This window comes from Salminus brasiliensis, chromosome 20, assembly GCF_030463535.1.
Source record: "Salminus brasiliensis chromosome 20, fSalBra1.hap2, whole genome shotgun sequence".
Taxonomy (NCBI): domain Eukaryota; kingdom Metazoa; phylum Chordata; class Actinopteri; order Characiformes; family Bryconidae; genus Salminus; species Salminus brasiliensis.
This window is the reverse complement of record NC_132897.1, coordinates 7,182,613-7,197,418: the sequence shown is the minus strand read 5'-3', so window position 1 is coordinate 7,197,418 and position 14,806 is coordinate 7,182,613. Positions and strand designations below refer to the sequence as shown.

Sequence of the window (14,806 nt, the reverse complement as noted above, 5' to 3'; positions counted from 1 at the left end):
TGTATCCATTATAAAATGCTCAGGCCTTTTCCGATACCATCAAACTCTTTAGAAATAATGATGATCTTATTAATAGCTATGAAATATATGACATCATTTTTGCCACTGGAGACCCCTCAGCAGGTGAGCGACCCTACACAGCTTCTGTAGTTTGTGTTTTAACCTTTGTGTTAGACTTGCAGTGGATGTACCGTGGATCCGTTGATATAGAGGACAACCACAGTGATGATAAACATACAAGGAGTGTTATGTTTTTGGAAGAGGAGGAGCATTACCAACACAAGTCATAAAGATCAGAGTGTTGTGGAGCACCATCTAACTTATATTTATCGTCTCAAGCCATGTTGCAAACATATTTCTCCTGTACAACATCCGGAGAATTCGACCCTTCCTCTCCAGAGAGGCCACCCAGGTGCTTGTTCAGTCTCTCGTCACTTCTAGACTTGACTACTGCAGCTCTCTTCTGGCTGGTCTCCCTCTGCGCACCATCAGGCCCCTGCAACTCATCCAGAATGCAGCGGCACGGGTCGTCTTCAATGTCCCTAAATTCAATCATGTCACTCCACTGCTGCGTTCTCTCTTCACTGGCTTCTTGTAGCTGCTGCCCAGGTCATTAGATTCAAAACCCTGACCCTGGCCTACAAAGCCAAGAACGGACCAGCCCCTCCGTACGTGATGGCAATGGTCAAAAGCCGATCCGCACCAAGAGCCCTTCCAGCTTCGACCCGCCATCCCTCAAAATCCGCAGAAGACAAGCGTCCAGGCTATTTACTGTCCTGCACCAAAGTGGAAAGTGGTGGAGTCTAAAGTTAGAGGATCTTTGAATTATTATTAGTCTATTCAAACTAGCTGAGGTTTTTCTTGGGTAAATAGCAAAGCACTTTTGTAAGTCGCTCTGGATAAGAGCTAAAAGAGTCTGCTAAATGCCTTAAGTGTAACTGTAAATGTTAAATGTACCGCCTTGCTACCTCCAGCTGAGGACCTGTCTTCGGATTTAAAAAGTCATTGGTCCACAGGACTTGTTTCCAGTATGCATCAGGCTTGTTTAGACGTTCCTTTGAAAACATCTGATGCAGAATTTTATGGTGGGAACTTCATGAAGGTCGAGGTCAAAAGCATGCAGGCGTTGCTGCACAGTAGAACAGTGCACCAGCTCTCCCAAGCCTGCTAAAACCTCCTTTACTGAGCAGCTTTACTGAGAAGCGCACAATACTGTAGTTGCGGTCATCATCGACCGGTCGCTGCAGTGGAGCCATGATGGACGGCTCTGTCTAAACTCTTTCCCTTCGCCACACGTCTTCATTTTATGGCGTCTCCTAAACAGCCTTTCTTTCATGAATGCTGTCTGTCAGGTGTAAAATACACACATGCACACAAACACACACACCTCTTCATACAAAGTCGTGATCTCAATCAAACCAAGCTGAGCTAGATCTCGTTCTCACGCCTGCCCCCTACTCCACTCTCCCAGTCTCGTCCTCCTTTCCACGCTCCCATCTCTCTACAGCTTTGCACTTAGCATTGTGTCACCATGGTTACACATTGTGTCCTACTCAGAGAGGGTGAGTACGGCATGAACAGAGGCTGGCCTGTCCTCATCTCAACCATTTGCAGGCCAGTAGAGCAGCGTACACCAGCCAAATGCCCAGATCTAGCTGCACACAGTAATGCACATGTCCAAAACAAGGTCAGCCCGGCTCCACTGTAAAATGCGGTTCATCCGATCAACCTACAGAAATGACTTGATGTAGTAACAAGCCATCGAACTGGGTTAGCTTTTAGATGCCGACGTCTCGTCTTTCCCCTCCTCCCTCCCCACCATCTCAAGGCTGCCCAGGGGATAAGCTTCGCCCCTGCAATCCAAGTACGGCAGGATGTGCGAGGGCCCAGATGTTACAAGACCTGAGCCGGTGATGGGGTGTTGGCCAGCGTCCTCGATTTACAATTAGTTAAATAATCAAATTGTTAAAGTATTCTCCCTGCTTGCCTCCAGGACTCTTTCTGGTATCTGTTCCCCACTATAATTCCTACAATACAGCACAGATGTCAAACACCCAGCTCGCTGCATAGAACTCGTCAAATAAAGGATCCAAACTCAGATCACTCTTTCAATAAATCCACTGAGCAAGTGCAGAAAAACTAACATTGGGCTTTTGAGAGAGACTGCCACTGTCGCCACTTTCGCAAACCAAGGAAATGTGTTAAAAAAACTGCCTTAATAAAATAACATTTGTAGTGCCAACAGTCAGAGAAAGCCGTCATTTGTCACAAAGCCGATGCATGACCTCATGATATTGTGATGTAACGATTTATTGTGGTCATATTGTGATGTAATGAGATAATGACGCATTGTGACCTTGTGATATTGTGATGTAACGATACACTGTGACCTCATGATATTGTGATGTAACGATACACTGTGACCTCATGATATTGTGATGTAACAATGCATTGTGACATCATGATATTGTGATGTCACAATACATTGTGACCTCATGATATTGTGATGTCATGATGCATTGTGACCTCATGATATTGTGATGTCACGATGTATTATGACCTCATGATATTGTGATGTCACGATGTATTATGACCTCATGATATTGTGATGTCACAATGCATTGTGACCTCATGATATTGTGATGTAACAAAGCATTGTGACCTCGTGATATTGTGATGTAGCGATTTATTGTGATCATATTGTGATGTAATGAAGTGACAACCCATTGTGACCATATAATATTGTGATGTCACAATGCATTGACCTCATGATATTGTGATGTCACAATGTATTATGACCTCATGATATTGTGATGTAACAATGCATTGTGACCTCATGATATTGTGATGTCATGATGCATTATGCCCTCATGATATTGTGATGTAACGATACATTGTGACCTCATAATATTGAGATGTCACAATACATTGTGACCTCATGATATTATGTAACGATTTATTGTGATCATATTGTGATGTAATGAGGTAACAACGCATTGTGAGCTCATAATATTGTGATGTCACAATGTGATGTCACGATGTATTATGACCTCATGATATTGTGATGTAACAAAGCATTGTGACCTCATGATATTGTGATGTAGCGATTTATTGTGATCATATTGTGATGTAATGAAGTAACAACCCATTGTGACCATATAATATTGTGATGTCACAATGCATTGTGACCTCATGATATTGTGATGTAACAAAGTATTATGACCTCAAGATATTGTGATGTCATGATGCATTATGACCTCATGATATTGTGATGTAATGATACATTGTGACCTCATGATATTGTGAGGTAATGATACATAACGTTGTGACCCGTAAGACGTAACGATGCATTGTGACCTCATGATACTGTGATGTAACGAAGCATTGTGACCTCATGATATTGTGATGTAACGATACATTGTGACCTCATTATATTGTGATGTCACAATGCATTGTGACCTCATGATATTGTGATGTAACAATCTATTATGACCTCAAGATATTGTGATTTCACGATGCATTACGACCTCATGATATTGTGATGTAACGATACACTGTGACCTCATGATATTGTGATGTCACAATGCATTGTGACCTCATGATATTGTGATGTCACAATACATTGTGACCTCATGATATTGTGATATAACGATACATTGTGACCTCATGATATTGTGATGTCACAATGCATTGTGACCTCATGATATTTTGATGTCACGATGCATTATGACCTCATGATATTGTGATGTAACGATACACTGTGACCTCATGATATTGTGATGTAACGATACACTGTGACCTCATGATATTGTGATGTAACAATGCATTGTGACATCATGATATTGTGATGTCGCAATACATTGTGACCTCATGATATTGTGATGTCACAATACATTGTGACCTCATGATATTGTTATGTAACGATTTATTGTGATCATATTGTGATGTAATGAGGTAACAACGCATTGTGAGCTCATAATATTGTGATGTCACAATGCATTGTGACCTCATAATATTGTGATGTCACAATGCATTGTGACCTCAAGATATTGTGATGTCACAATGCATTGTGACCTCATGATATTGTGATGTAACAAAGCATTGTGACCTCATGATATTGTGATGTCACGATGTATTATGACCTCATGATATTGTGATGTCACGATGTATTATGACCTCATGATATTGTGATGTCACAATGCATTGTGACCTCATGATATTGTGATGTAATGATACATTGTGACCTCATGATATTGTGAGGTAATGATACATAATAACGTTGTGACCCGTATGACGTAACAATGCATTGTGACCTCATGATACTGTGATGTAACGAAGCATTGTGACCTCATGATATTGTGATGTAACGATACATTGTGACCTCATTATATTGTGATGTCACAATGCATTGTGACCTCATGATATTGTGATGTAACAATCTATTATGACCTCAAGATATTGTGATGTCACAATGCATTACGACCTCATGATATTGTGATGTAACGATACACTGTGACCTCATGATATTGTGATGTCACAATGCATTGTGACCTCATGATATTGTGATGTAACGATACATTGTGACCTCATTATATTGTGATGTCACAATGCATTGTGACCTCATGATATTGTGATGTCACGATGCATTATGACCTCATGATATTGTGATGTAATGATACACTGTGACTTCATGATATTGTGATGTAACAATGCATTGTGACCTCATGATATTGTGATGTCACAATGCATTGTGACCTCATGATATTGTGATGTAATGATGCATTATGACCTCATGATATTGTGATGTAACGATACACTGTGACCTCATGATATTGTGATGTAACAATGCATTGTGACATCATGATATTGTGATGTTACAATACATTGTGACCTCATGATATTGTGATGTCACGATGCATTATGACCTCATGATATTGTGATGTAACGATACACTGTGACTTCATGATATTGTGATGTAACGATACACTGTGACTTCATGATATTGTGATGTAACAATGCATTGTGACCTCATGATATTGTGATGTAACAATGCATTGTGACCTCATGATATTGTGATGTCACAATGCATTGACCTCATGATATTGTGATGTAACGATGCATTATGACCTCATGATATTGTGATGTAACGATACACTGTGACCTCATGATATTGTGATGTAACAATGCATTGTGACATCATGATATTGTGATGTCACAATACATTGTGACCTCATGATATTGTGATGTAACGAAGCATTGTGACCTCATGATATTGTGATGTAACAATTTATTGTGATCATATTGTGACGAAATGAGGTAGACGCATTGTGACTTCATAATATTGTGACCTCATGATATTGTGATGTCACAATGCATTGTGACCTCATGATATTGTGATGTAACGATGTATTATGACCTCAAGATATTGTGATGTAACAATGTTTTATGACCTTAAGATATTGTGATGTCACGATGCATTATGACCTATTGATATTGTGATGTAACGATACATTGTGACCTCATAATATTGTGAGGTAATGATACATTATAACCTTGTGACCGCATGACGTAACGATGCATTGTGACCTCATGATATTGTGATGTAACGATTTATTGTGATAACATTGTGATGTAATGAGGTAACAACGCATTGTGACCTCATGATATTGTAATGTCACAATGCATTGTGACCTCATAATATTGTGATGTAACGATACATTGTGACCTCATAATAAAAAATATTGGGGCACCTGTTTTTTTCACTGTTTCTTACGAAGGGTTTTAAAATCAAGGTTCATTCTGCTTTGTTGGAGTCACTGCCTCTACTGTCCAGGGAAGAAGGCGACTTTCTACTAGATTTTGGAGCATTCCTGATTGCAAGAACATTAGTGAGGTCAGGACCCCACCTCATCCCCAATCCCCAATCAATCATAAAAGTATTGGATGGGACAACAACCGTCATTTCAGAGAACACAGTTCCACTGCTCCACAGCTCAATACTGGGGGGCTTTGAACCCCTCTAGCTCACATCTTGCATTAAGCAGCATGGTTTATGTTAACCTGCTCCAGAGAGTCCTATTTTATTGGCAGTACTTCTCTAAAGGGGCTAGACAAGCTGTGTGTGTGTGCATTTGTACATATGTGTCAACTAATAGGTGCAACTTAAAGTAGCAGAATGCGGCGTCCACAAACATTTGGACATTCGGTGCATTTGCATATTGTCTTCTTTCCCAAAAAGGTGTTGAAAACCTTCAACAGTACAAAGTCGAGCGATCTTGACTATCTAATGTTCATCTAGCGTTTGCTCAGATTTCCACCCAGTGCAATAGAATACAGCTGCAGCACAGAACCTCTGTTCTTTGAGCCACTGTCAGACATGTCTCCTTACACCTGGTTGAGAGTCAGTGTGACAGGTGAGGCAGATCTTTAACAGCTTTGGAAAGCAGAAGAAAAGGCACTGGAGTGTCAGAACTTTGCAGAAGGATCTGTTTCTAATTAAACGCTCTGATGAACCGCCGGCGATCCCCATTCGTGACTGCGAAAAGAGGAAGAATGCTTAAAATAGAGAGATGACTCATGGTCTCGGACCGTGTGTGTGTGTGCATGTTTGTATGTCTGACATATTCATGGAGAGCCGCCTACAGTCTCGAATGGAAAAAAGTCTCACTAACACCTGCAACACACTCACTTATCAGACTCCAGCTTACTTCAGTGTGTGTGTGTGTGTGTGTGTGTGTGTGTGTGTGTGTGTGTGTGTGTGCGGCCTACTCCGCGCTAATATCCTTCCAAAATATGCGACAGCCTAAAGTAAAAACATGTTCTGACATGTTCTGACAAGCACTTACACACACCTACACCCAGCCATACACCCTGCAACCATCTCAGGTCTCAGTTTTTTGTGCGGCCTGATCAACGGATGCTTGGATTTGGTGTAATTTATTTTCCCTGGAACAAAAGAGAGCCAAATAAGCTCTCAGTACTGCATCTGGTGGTACTTAGCATTGTATTTCTGAACATCCCCCAGCTAGGACAATCAGGGCCACTCTGGACTTTCAGCATGCTAAATACGACTAAGCTGTATAAAGCTCAGAAGTTCTGTGTAGAGGTTGCAGTGTTTCAGGCACCTAATTCCAAGATCACGTCTCTCATTAATACAAGAACATCTGCTTGTAAAACTGTAGAGCTGCCACTAATGACTACTTTCTAGCAGTTAATCCATCAAATATTGCAGCGATTAGTTGATTAACCTAAACAATTCATTTTTTAATGTTGACAACATCAAACTGTAGGTCATTATATAACGTAAAAGTTAAAAACGGAAGGTTTAAACTGGCCAGTCCAGCAAATCCAACATACTGAAAACTAAAAAGGTGGCAGTGTCAGTTGCCTTCATTTATGTGATCTGTATTTATGCCGTTCCTACATAAGGAAATGTATTTTAATTAATGGCACAAATAAAATATATTTATTAAATTATGTCAATTATTGAAGAAGCCCAAATTCTATGTTCTCTTATTCAATGGAAATTCGAAGTTAGCACGCATATGTGTGTATAATGACTTTAATCAACTAAAGGACAGACGTTTCACTACTAGTGGTCAATACTGATGACTAGACGACAGTTATGGCGGTTTTGCTGTTTCTGTATGTCTATCGTTCAGAATAGTGCCTGTGCGTTTTCTCCTCAGGTGAATAAGCATTGTGTTAGTGCTGCTGTGGAAGGCCATCAACACGTCGTTTAGTTTGTTTAGCTCTCCCATATGTTACACACCTCAGATAACTCGACTGCAGCTCCCTTATTATTATTATTATTATTATTTTAAACAGGAGCCTTAAATGGAGTTGACCGTGACTGGAGCTAAAAACGATGAAAGTCATGAACGCAGAAATTACATAGTGGTGTTAAGATTTTATTTATTTATTTATTTATTTTAATGAAGCATTTCTATTAAATTTGATTCTATAATGATAATACTACTAAAACAAGCTGTGAGCTAGTTTTAATAGAAGAACAAAGCTTAGCTCCAGGTTTCTCCTGGACGCCCCCAAGCCAGCACAGTGTAGATATGCTCAATTCCTTCAGCAGCAGCTCACCTGATTTACCATCATTAAGCACTGATTTACCAAACCAGGTGTTGGATGAGGACTATAAAAATACTAGACTGCCATTAGGATGGAAAACCTCGACTTCCTGTGGGAATGTTAGTTGTATTTATTGTAATATCAGTGTAATATCAGTTTTACTGCAAATAAACACTTCTTCTATGCAGCTGCTCTAAGAACCCCTTCCTACCTGCTTTATCTTTAGGAGTGAACCCAGATAAATCAAGCATAACAAATACATACAAATGTATTCCACCCTTATCTTCCATGAGTTTAAGAGATTACCTAGGCAAGACTCCTGAAGCTATAACAATGGAGCACTTTCTGTGATCTGTGAGGAGCACAGAGAGCTTCTTTATACTCTGAAGGCCCCATATGCTGTAGTCTTCCTGTATTCTAGTTATTTCCCAGAGGTATAGTTATGATGATATTTGTGTGTTTATGTTTCACATGACCAGTTCAAACCTTTCGTCTCACAGAACGTGACAACACTGTTTTTATCACTGTGTCTTTAAGACTGACTTATATAAATGTTCTGTTTCTAATTCTGCCCAGTATTATACCTCTATTATACCTCATTTAAAACAGAGTCTGGCTTAAAGTACTCCTCATAACTTCAGCATAGGTAAACAGGGCTGACTGCTGTAGACTGAATAGGTGGATATGCAAATGTATATGTACTAATCTGAGGTTTAGGCCAGTGTTGAGCATTATGTTTAGGTTTTGAGCTGAGGTTAAGTTTAGCTCGTGTTTTGGGATGAATTGAAACTAAGTTTAAAGCAAAAACCTCTACAAAGCATCTAGAGTAGACCAAAATAAAATGGTCCAAATAAAGTACAGACATTTTTAAAGAGCTGTGATAAGCATGCTACATGACCACACGCACATTATACAGTAAGTACTTTTAACAAGGACACACAGTGTCATTGAAGTGAAGCACCACAAAAGCTAATCTAGTACTAACAGCACCCCCTTGTGGAGAATCTTCAGTTAGCTAAATGCAAGTGAGTGAGTTTTAGGCTATGTCCATTAGGTGCTCTACATGTAAAAATGGATTAATAGGGACTGACTGAATGAGGAAGTAACGTTTACATACGACATCAAGCTTTAGTGTTTCAAAAATGCATGGAAACCTCAATGTTACCTGAAATGGGCCTTTAAAAAGGTTCCTCCCATTCAAACCGTTATCTCAAAAGGGTTTATGCTAAGAAAGAAACTTTTCCTAACTTCCTTATTGTTAAGGGGTGAACCCAAATAATCAAGTATATTGGATAACTAATAACTCATTCCACCCTTATCTTCCAGAAGCTTAAGAGCTTACCTAAGCAAGACTCTGGAGGCCATAACAACGGAGCTCCTGCTGTGATCTGTAAAGACCACAGAGAGACACCCGGCAATTTACACGTTCTGGCTGCCATTTCAACACAATAACACCTTTCTCTGACTCTGGAGGGCTGCTGTTATTCAGCCCTCAGTAAAAGTGTCACTGCTCTCCTATGGTCTGCGGACACATTGTTAGCTCTGTGCCACTTTGAGAAGTCTGCAGAACACTGAAGTCCTCCAGCTACGAACAGCTATGGGGCTGGTGGCAGAACTGCACTCTGGCTTCTATTGATTGTACATGTTTGTACATGGATGTACAAATGCACACACAGCTTGTCTAGTCCCTGTAGAGAAATACTGCCAATAGAATAGTAGAGCAGATAAATATGAACCCATATGAGCTGTGGAGCAGTGGAACTGTGTTCTCTGTAATAATGATGGTGCTCCATCCAGTTCCTTTGGGATGAGGTGGGGACTACACTAAAGCTCTTGTTGCTGAATGCTATCAAATCCTCAAAGCAAGGCTCCTAAAGAATCTAGTAGAAAGTCTTCCCTGGACAGTCGAGACAGTTACTCCAACAAAAGCAGGATTAACTCCTGTAAATTCCCTTGATTTCAGAAGAGACAGTGAATGAGCAGGTGTCCCAATACTTTTGTCCACACCTTGTTTTTAACAAGGACACACTGTCATTTATGTAAAACACCTAAATCTGTTCTAGTACCAGCAGCACCTCCTTGTGGAGACTCCTCAACCTGCTAAACATAATGGATGGAGTGAGTGAGGTAGAGATCAGGTTCATTATTTTTTTTAATGGACCATTACTGTGAATCACCACTTCATCTGAACCACTCCCTCAAATACTGCCCGGCTTACAGAAAACAGGGGTTGATGGAAGTTCACCCTCTGACATTCTGAAGCTGAAAACATCTTGATCTGGTGGAAAATCTGACAGGATGATGTCCTTGTGGGCAGTTACGGACCGCTCTCGGACTGAACACTGAGGTCCAGCTGTCAGCTACGTTGACTGAAAGAGGCCTTGTGCTGAGTCTTGATTTATTTGACTGCACTATTGATCTGCTGGCAGATTGTTCTGTATGTGGGGGGAGGCTTCTGTATGTAGGTGCAGTATGGTACAGTATGGCTGCATATGAAGCACTACAGACTAGGAGAAGCTTCCAGTACTGCTGCAGGCACTCGGCTCAGAGGGCACACTGGGTCCAGGTGTGTGTAAGAGAAGCACGCTGCAGCGAAGCCAAACACTCTGTGCTGTTAAGAGCCTGGCTTTTTCATCACAACACACCCTGCATATATTACTACCCCCCTTTTAGACACACTACAGCAGGGCTGCATTTAACCCTTTCAGGCTGTTCTTATTTTACAAATGAAAAATGTTGGAATAACCCAATCAGGCAATAGTTTATATTGTAGCGGTCTAAGAAAATATTAATATATTGATTATGTTTCAATACTGTATCGATTAGGGATGGGCAATAAAAGAATATTTAATCATACTGTGATAAATTTTATTATTATTATTATTATTGAAACTATGCTTTTCTGAGCACATTATGGATGCTGTATTTAAAAGACACTAACCAACTGCATACTTCATTACAGAGAGTGTAATTAGTCCTGTTTAATTAGTCCTGTTTAATTAGTCCTGTATAATGAGGTACAGCAAATTTTGAATGTGTGTGATTGTGCTGAGCATAGCAAAGCATTTGAATAGCAGTTTTTACGAATCAGCTGCTACTGATGTATTTTCTCTGCATGTTAAAATATCATGATAAAATGTTTTTCTACCATATCAACAAGCTGTAGAATGGATATTTAGACTGTGTCTTCAGATCCCACTGTTTTGATTGGATAGAAAGTCAAAACCATCAGTCGACTACTATGACAGTACTATACAATTTGATTTAAAATAAATATATCGTCTCAATTACAGTATCACAAAATATCGAATCGTAACCCCTGTATCGTTATACACTGCCAATACACTGTAACCGCTGTCCCTTCAGTTACAGACAACACAGCCCTTTTACACTGATACTAATATAAAAACTGAAGCATAAGGTAAGTTCAGAAGTTCACTGACATGAAAAACCTTATATTCAAATAACTGACCATCCCCAGGAGGAACCCTGCCCTTCACATTTTAGACATTCCCCTGCTTTAACACACCACCTGCTACTCTGAAAGAACTGGGTAATTATCTGATTCATAAATTACCTCCAAAACCAGGGTCGAGAAACACTGATATAAAGCTACATTCTATGTCCGAATGTTTGTGGACACCATTTCTAATGAATGCATTCAGCTACTTTACGTTGTCACCCATTGCTGACACAGATGTGTATAGGCACACATATACACCTTGTCAAGAGAAGCATTGGCAATGGAACAGGACCAATGACAAGTGTGGGCTATAAGGCCGCCTCCAGCATTAAGCCGTGGAGCAGTGGGACTGTGTTTTCTAGAATGATGGAGTCCTGACCTCACTGAATGCAACCAAATCCTCACAGCAATGCTACAAAATCTCATAGAAAGCGTTCCCTGAACAGTAAAGACAGTTACTCCAGCAAAAGCAGAATAACCTTTTTTTTTAATACGCTTGATTTAGGTGTCCCAATACTTTTGCCCCATTGTGTATTTAATGCTATGTGATGAACTCATGCCTTAAACCACAAGCTGCAATCAAATGCTTCCAATTCACGTCATCGGCCTCCCTACGTTTCTCTTGCTGCCAAAATGCTGACCGTGCTGCTGTCACTGCAAACATAATGAGATGTGCTTAAATTCAGCACCGAAACTGCAACAGCTCACAGCGAGTGGGATTAGTTAAACTGGGATTCTGATTGGACAATGTCTCATATGCAATTGCACTGTCCTCAGGATTGCAAAGCACTCAAGGACTGCTCAAGAGCAACAGATCACTGTCCGTGGTGCTGAATTACCAACAGACAGCCAGATTTAGCACCTCTGTACAGTCAGAGCAGGTGCACCTGCACCTGCGGTGTGATGACACTCACTGTAGCACAGCTAGCACCCACTGACATGCTGCAGGTAGGAAAAGGCAAGAAATGTATTATATGAAAATCAATAATTTTGTAATGCATGTAATTAATAGCTTTTGGCCATGTGGGGTGTTTCTGGTATGCTGTGGTCATGGAATTGGACAGGTGGTTTTAATGTAATGGCTGATTGGTGTACACAAAAACTCGAGCTGACACAGCACACACTCACACGGTGATGTTAGTAGTGTGTTTCTTCTGGTGGCGTAGTCGGGTGTTTGAGTCGCATGAGCATAATGGCCTACTTTTAGACCTCAATTAAAAGAGCTTCAATTAAAAGCAGCTCAACAGCTCAGCAGTTTTCAAAGTACAAAGAAATATGATGATGTCATTTGCAAGATACTATGCAGTGCATTCACAAACAGCACACCATTAATCTCCAGCACCAGATCTTAGATCTGAGCCCTCGGGTTACAAGCCATGTACAGCGTGTTCAGTCCACAGGCACACAATGGTGATTATAAAACACGGCTCAGAACAACGCAGTGAGCACTGCAGGCTGATAGTAATCAGTACACAACAGCCTGGATCCCTGTACACAAGAAGAACGGCCTCATTTCCCCGAAACAATCAGTCCTTCATTCCTCTCGATGACTCGGCCAATTACACTTCTCTTGTAGTTCAGCAAAACTGCCTGGATCTCATTTGCGCGCACAGAGAATACAAATCATCAAACATGAGCTTTAGACGTTGTCCTGCACCCGCCTGGCCCGTCAGGAGAAACAAAGACCCAATGCAGAGAAGTGAAGTGCCGCTAATCAAGCCAGCTGGAGTGAATTCATTGGCCAGCATGGAGCTTGGCTTCGTAGGCAAACGGTACAACAGAATAACACCAGAACCGAACCCCAATTAAAAGAGCTGTAATCAAGTTCGGCTGGCAGGAGAAAGGCTCCTGTTCTATTTCGGTGACTGTAGGTTGTGGCAGACAGCATGAGCCAATATACCGAACATGGTGATCTGAGGCTTTTTTTGAGGAAGCTTGGCATTCCCAAGGTGGTTTTATATACACACACACACACACACACACACTCACACACGGTAAGAGATGCTGTGGGAATAGTGTGTGAAGGACGAGTACTGTGGGGAGGTAAAGGGGAGCTTGGGACACTGTGGATTGATCACAGCATCATATCACTGACAAAGTGGCACAAAGAGGGGAACGATAGATTAACTCAAACAAGGGCAAAGGAGAGTGTGTGAGTGTGTGTTTATGTGTGTGTGTGAGGATCAGCCATCTTCAGGATAGGATCAGGATACACCTTTAAATTGGTGTAAAACCTAGGGCATTTTCACACTAGAGCCCCTCCCCTCTTTTTCTCTTCCCATCACTCTCTAGTTACCCCTGCCCCCCTCACTGAGCCCGGGAGTGGTCCAGAGTGGTCTGAGTTTCGCCTCTAGTGGTGTGGTCGGCTCCTGGCTTCACATGTGGGTTCACGTGACTGAATCATTTTGTCATGTGACATCAGTGGATGAGAGAGTCGGAGAAAGCACAATTAGCCGTGCTCTCTCCGGGTGGGTACATGTCCTCCGGTGTGTTGGCTACCCAGCCAAGTTTAAGAAGAGGTGGTGGCTAACTTGCATGTACTGGTGGAGACATGTTAAGCCCATAAGCCCATAGTGTCGGGAGCATTGCTAACACTAGAGGGAGTTACGTATGGGTGGGTTCATCAGCAGAACCAAACAGAGAAAAAAGGGAAAAGTGAGTTAAACAACAACAAAAAAATTCACGATCGATCCACCGTTCATAAGGAATTCTGCTATATGAAAACTAATCAGCAGTATAAGCCCCTCCCCCTGACGAGCCCAAAATCAGTCTTGGGTGTGGACACACGTATTGGAACAAGTGTGAAAATGCCCTTAAAGTAAAAGTTCCTCAGACCTTCAAAAAGGTTCTTCCCACTCTCACATCTGTACTAAAGGAACGAGTGTACGCTGAAGTCCCTGCATTCTCGGAAACGTAAAGGGAAAGCAAACAGGCAGTGTATACCTTTATGTATATATGTATATGTGTGTGTGGGGTGGGGGTGTGGGGTGAGGGGGTGTGGGGTAGGAAAGGGCACGGCACTAGGACACAGAGCACAGCACACGCAGTGGACAGTACCTCTCCATCAGTGCGGTGGCCTCCTGCTCTCTTTTCCTCCGCTTTCTCTCAGCAATGCCGCGGAAAGCCCTGCCGGGACCGGTTACACTGTTAATGCCGACGGCCGTGTGTGTATTTGTGAGTGTGTGAGTGTGTGTGTGTGTGAGAAAGAGAGAATACACGAGGGGCAGTGTAGAGTTAGTCAAGGAAAAATCAAGGGACCAT

General features: G+C 41.4%; 1 protein-coding gene across 1 annotated transcript in view; it reads right to left on the bottom strand.

Annotated features, from left to right (window-relative positions):
• nsmfb (NMDA receptor synaptonuclear signaling and neuronal migration factor b) overlaps window positions 1-14,806 on the bottom strand; it is a 64,456-nt gene that overhangs the window by 20,011 nt on the left and 29,639 nt on the right. The window contains exon 7 of the mRNA XM_072664481.1: window positions 14,603-14,671. Within this exon, the coding sequence (XP_072520582.1) occupies window positions 14,603-14,671 (69 nt within the window). The remainder of the gene's footprint in view (window positions 1-14,602; window positions 14,672-14,806) is intronic.